Source organism: Octopus bimaculoides, chromosome 17 (genome assembly GCF_001194135.2).
Source record: "Octopus bimaculoides isolate UCB-OBI-ISO-001 chromosome 17, ASM119413v2, whole genome shotgun sequence".
NCBI lineage: Eukaryota > Metazoa > Mollusca > Cephalopoda > Octopoda > Octopodidae > Octopus > Octopus bimaculoides.
Genome location: NC_068997.1, coordinates 6059769 through 6065949, shown reverse-complemented (window position 1 = coordinate 6065949; position 6181 = coordinate 6059769). Strand labels below are relative to the sequence as shown.

The 6181-nt window shown below is 36.9% G+C and overlaps 1 protein-coding gene across 2 annotated transcripts in view; it reads left to right on the top strand.

Annotated features, from left to right (window-relative positions):
• The window catches only part of LOC106868969 (EGF-like domain-containing protein 2), a 47083-nt gene that overhangs the window by 21260 nt on the left and 19642 nt on the right, over positions 1–6181 (top strand). The window contains exon 3 of one of the 2 annotated variants that reach the window (XM_014914448.2): positions 5292–5339. The exons of the other annotated variant lie outside the window; for it this stretch is intronic. Within the exon in view, the coding sequence (XP_014769934.1) occupies positions 5292–5339 (48 nt within the window). The remainder of the gene's footprint in view (positions 1–5291; positions 5340–6181) is intronic. 2 annotated transcript variants of the gene reach the window in all.

Here is a 6181-nt window from a genome sequence, read left to right as displayed (position 1 = left end):
AACTACCTACCTACCTACCTACCTACCTACCTTATTACCTACCTACCTCTCTATATATCATATATATGATGATGATGATGATGGTGACGACAACGACGACAACGATCATGATGACTATGACGATGACGATGACGGTGACGTCGACGACGATGATGATGATGGTGATGATGATGGTGATGATGATGGTGATGATGCTCTTTTTCTTATTACTGTTCTTCGATGCTACTGTGATCCTCTTTCGTTGCACCCTTTTTAAATTACCCCCTCCTAGTTTCCCCCCCACACGTCATTTTTGTGACGATAATACAGATGTCATTACTATTTATGGTTATAATTGTTGTTGATGATGATATTGATGACGGTGATGATGATGATGATGATGAAGAGGATGGTGATGATGGTGATGATGATGATAAGGATAATGAAGAGGATGGTGATGATGATGATGATATTGATGCTGTCGCCATTGTTGTCTGTCGTTTTTGTCGTTGTTGTCGCTGCTGCTGTTGCTGTTGTTGTTGCTGTTGTTGTTAATGATGATGATGAGGAGGAGGAGGAGGAGGAGGAGTAAAATGACGCTATTGATGTTGATGCCTATCATTGTTGTTGTTGTTGTTGTTCATGTTGTTTACCTGCAAAAAAAAAAAAAGAAAAATTGTTGTGGTTATCTTTTCAGATGGTGAGTTTTTGCTACTCGTGCGTTCTCCGAGTGATTAAAAAAAAAAAAAAAATTATAAATAAATTTCTTGACAACAAAGTAACAAAGGGGAAAGAAGCATTGAGAAGCTGTTTGACTCATTGACAGAAGACAAAATGAAGTGTGGTCGCATCAAGTAAAACTAAATACCAAATTGATTTTTATTTGAAAAACAAAAAAAAAAAGACACAAACACACACATAAATAAAAAAAAAATCTTAAGAGTAACACACAAAAACAACAAATAACAAACTACCAATAACTGCATAATGAAGCACGGAAGACATAAAGATAAGAAAATAATATTACCTTTATAAAGTCAATAATTTCAATTGTAAATGTCATAATGGCTACATTTAACAAACATTGTGAAAACAAATATGAAAACAAACCAATTAATTATATTGCCTAACCATAATGCACTGCGTTCTGTAATGAGTTTTATTAATATTACTATTAATCGTTTTGACGTCAGAGCTTGTTTGCACTAAATTTGCGCTTTCATTTTAATTTCACCTAACCATGTCCTTCAAACTTCGAGTTTCTTTAGGTAACAGCTGCTCAAAACCCACTTGATAAGAATAACAAATACGTAGTGGTGGGGGACGCGAGTGCGAGTGTGTGTGTGTGTGTGTGTCCGCGCGCGCTGCGTGCATCATACTTTAGCCACTCAGTACCCGTCATAAAGCCACCTCCCTTTCCACTACGACTCCACTCAGTCGAGATTCTTTTCTCTGTCTTGCAAATTATTTGGTGACCTCACTTGTGGTCAGTCACAAGAAAAAATCGCACAGTATACTCTGTAAATGGGTTGGCATTAGGAAAGACATCCAGTCGTAAAAACCCTACCAAAGCAGGCATTTGAGAACAACACAGCCCTCAGGCTACTTGGATTCTGTTGAACCGTCCACTCCATGCGAGCATGGCATATGGACGTTAAATGGTGATGATGATGATGACGACGACGATAACAACGATGATGATGATGATGACGACGATATTATCAGCATTGTTCTAACGATGAACATTTCGTATCATCTATTTTAATTTAGGTGTCGACGGTTAACATAAATCTAATGATTCTTCGACGAAACGTCAATCATAAAATATCCGAATCCTCATCTCCCCAGAAAATACAGACATACATATTTACTAACTTCATTGGACCTTATTTAACCAAAACATACCACCATAAATTCCCTCGAACTCCAGTTTTTATTTGCTAATATACTATCAAATGGCTTTTAAGCGTCAGAACTTAACATCAATTTAATATAACAATATGCTTTGCTGAGGAGGGTTAATAACATCGAAACATGTCCACAGTTGTCCCTGTATCCTAAAAAAGACTAGTTTAATCTTTCCCGCTTCCCCTTGATGCATGACTATTTCCATTGTTGCTGAACTGAGATTTCAATAGAGTTAACTCTAATTTCAATTATTTGAGCCCAGGAGTTTTCACCCTTAGTCGTCTTGGACAAATTTAAACATTAATTCAATGTTTTCCTCTCCTCAGTTCATTTCGAGTCTTGATTGCATCTAGTTTTGTTTGTCAACTCATCAAGTGTTTCCACGCTTACTTTGCAAATGCATTATCACGTGTCTTTGGATGCCAAAACTTAACGTCTATATTATGTATTAGCTTATGGCTTTATCTCAGTTGCTTATCACCACATTAGAGCATTTTCTTTTTCCATCAAATAAAGCAATTCTTGTAAAATCCTTCTTGAACAAAACATTTTGCAGTCTGCTAGAGGGATGCCACAAACATTATCAAGGACCAATTCTAGTTAACAAGTTAAGAATACAAACGAAATATTGAAATATTTTAAGGGTGTCGTTAGTAGTTCTACCTTATCAAAGATATAAACTCTTCTTTTGTATTGTTTCTCTCTCATTCTCTGTGTGCCTCTGTCCATCTGTCTGCCTATCTTAATATTTTTCTGAATAGCCTTCAAAATTTATATTCCAGAACCTGAGTTAATTAATTGATATTACACATTAATATACATGAATGATAAAATATTATTTCATAATTTCGACATTTCTGAAAAACATCATGAGAAAATTCACAGATTATAATGAGAAGAAAATTACCGGTTGAGACACAAGAGATAATTCGAGATTGCTATAAAAATTTGGTCTTTAGCATACCTAACCACATCGCTGATGTATTTGGAGTAAGAGGTGTGTTATACCAAGTTGTGATCGATATAATATTCGTTTCAAATTTTGGCACAAAGCCAGCAATTGAAAGGGTAAGTCGATTACATTGAACCCAGTGTTTCACTGGTACTTATTTTATCGACCCCGAAAGGATAAAAGTCAAAGCCGACCTCAACGGAATTTGAACTCTGAACGTAAAGACGGACGAAATGCCGCTAAGTATTTTGCCCGGCGTGCTACCGATTCTGCCAGTTCGCCACCTATCTCTTCCAAATTTTGGCACGAGGCCAACAGTTTTGGGGGAAGGAGTAAGTCGATTACATCGACTCCAATGTTCAACTGGTACTTATTTTATCGACCCCGAAAGAATGAAAGTCAAAGTCTACTACGGCGGCATTTGAACTCAGAACGTAAAAAGGGACGAAATTTCATTAAGCATTTCGACCGACGGGCGAACGTTTCGGCCAGTTTGCCACCTTCATGATCACTATCGTACTGATATTTATCCCTTTGTAAATAGTCCTCGAGTTATTTACTTCTTTCATTCTGGAATACATTCCTGGATTTTTCATCTTCGACATCAATCACAGTATAAAACCTTTTTCCTAATATATTCAGTTTTTTATTGGAATTACACACACACACACGCGCGCACACACACACACACATACATACATACATACATACATACATAAACATCTATATGTACATATACGATGTATATATATAAACATACATTCATACATGTATGATGAATGGCCTATCGTGAACCTCTTGGAACACATCTTGGCCTAATCTGTTCACTGGGTGTGTTCGACAACTGATTACCAATTAGGTCTACGTGAAATAAGTAAACGAAAGAAATTAATCTCCAATATAAAGAAATTACGCATATATTTACCTTGTAGTAATCTTCCAGTACACCTAGATGCTTCATCATTTGATTCATCAGCTGGTGTAAAAAGAGACGAGTTCCCATGAGGCCTAACTATAAATAGCTGTTGGTTACAAGCAGTTGCATATAAAGCGTGTGTGTGTGTGTATGTGTGTGTGTGTATGTGTGTGTGTGTGTGTGTACATACACATATACATACATACATACACACACACATATATACACATACATACATATATGTATACATTGATATATACATATATACATGCACACGCGCATGCGCACGTGCAATAACACACATAGTCTAAGGAGTAATGGTTTAGGCCAAAACAAAACCTTTATAATTGATTGATCCATCTGCAGCATATGACTGGTATCATTTATTTTATTGTTCCTTTGTGATAGCAACACTGAAATACTAGAAATGTTGTTGAAATTAGAACTTAGAAACTCACCTTCACTAACACCGTACCACTTTAGTCTCCATTTAATGAATCACACTCACTAAAGTCACTGCCACTCCGGTTGCTCACAACCAGTTCACTTGTCAGAGAGAGAGAGAGAGAGAGAGAGAGAGAGAGAGAAAGGAATGAGAGAGAGAGAGAAATACAGAGAACACAAGGACAAAAGAAAGATGATAAGGGGCAAAAAAAAAACAAAGGAAGAGTTTGTCTTAAAGGAATTTGGACCGTTAACACATCCCCCATTGCAATATCCCCATATTCAGATTAAGGTAAAAATACATCCTTCTTTTAACCCAGGTATCTGTAACTTTTGATAGAGTAAGGCATATAGAGGGAATTAACGGATGTTATTAACATCCTCAGTCTCTAACTATTGGCACAGAGTGAAAGCATATAGAGAGGATAACTGATGTTATTACCGGAAATTTGACAGAATATCCAGTATTCTGCAACACAATGTGAAGTGTAGCATCGATGCATAGCCAATTAAATCAACACGAGAATGTAACTTATTTTATTGAACCTCAGAACGATGCTCTAGCTTATAGCATTGATCTATAACATAGGCTGCAGTGCGCAAATAATAATAATTTCAAATTTTAGGTAAGTCGATTACTTCGACCCCAGTGCGCAACTGGTACTTATGTTATCGACCACGAAAGAATGAAAGGTGATGTCGAACTCGGCGGTAATTCATCCGGCGTGCTAACGATTCTGCCATTGAGTTACAGAGGCTATGGAAAGTGTGGGTAAAATGTATCCCTTTAGTTATAGGTACAATAGGAACAATCCTTAAAGATTCGAACAGATGGATAGAGGAAGTAGGTTTTAAAAATACCTTGTTTAATTCAGTTCCAGAAAACAGTGATTAGGGACTGCTAGGAGACTTAGGAAGGTTCTTAGCATCTAAGGTTACTTGTTATAGCCCATGTTAGGATTTTTTTCTTTGCCAACAGTATTTGACCGAAACTTGACTGTCACAAACCAGCCCATGCCTCTGATAATGTTTGCCCTCTACCGGACTACAAGTATATCAGTGGTCATCTACTTTAAATACGTATCTTCTCAGTTTCAGCCCATGAACCGCATATGTTGATGAGTGAGAAATCTTGGTCTTGTGAGTATTGCTTACACACACTCCACTCAGGGTTGACTTCAATGAAACGCTAAACTCTCTTCCTTGGCTTTAGCTTTCGTTCATTTTGACCCGATTCCTTCTCTGTCTTTATTTGTCTTTCTCTCTCTTTTTTACCTCTTTCTTCCTGTCTTTTTCGTTTTGTTTTCATTCACTCACCTAGTCATTCTTTCATTCGCTCACGAGCTCACTTTCCCACTTGTTCACTCACTCACTGACTCATTCATTCACCTACCCATTTATTTGCTCACTTATTGGAACCCTATCACCCCAGTCCACACTCTAATCTGCCTTCAACGATATAAAGTTTTTTAGCTTTATTTATATATTTATTTATTTATTTTTGCTTCTAATGTTTCGTTTTACACATAACTTTTTTGATTTTCTGTGAAGGAAATAGAAAGCATGAAGAAATAAGGACAATTAATTGCTGTGTCTCAAGTTTATGCTTTCAAACTCCGCTAGAATCGAGTTTGACTTCACTTCTCCACGGTCGATTACAATTGTATGTGCGTATGTACGTGTGTGTGTGTGTGTGCGTGTTATCACTTTGTATCAATGTAATTATTACAGAAAGACTACTCGATACTTTTTTAGTAGAATGAAATAGATTTTTTTGAAGGTTGTTTTTGCGAGTCACCATTCAATATTTCACTTTCCGATCTTCACCCAACTTTCTCTCCGTGTGTGTATGTGTCTGTGTGTGTGTTGTGTGTGTGTCCGCACGCACACACATCTGCACGTGTGTGAATGTGTGTGTGTGTGTGTGTGTGTGTGTGTGTGTGTGTATATATATATATATACACGCACACACATGTATATAT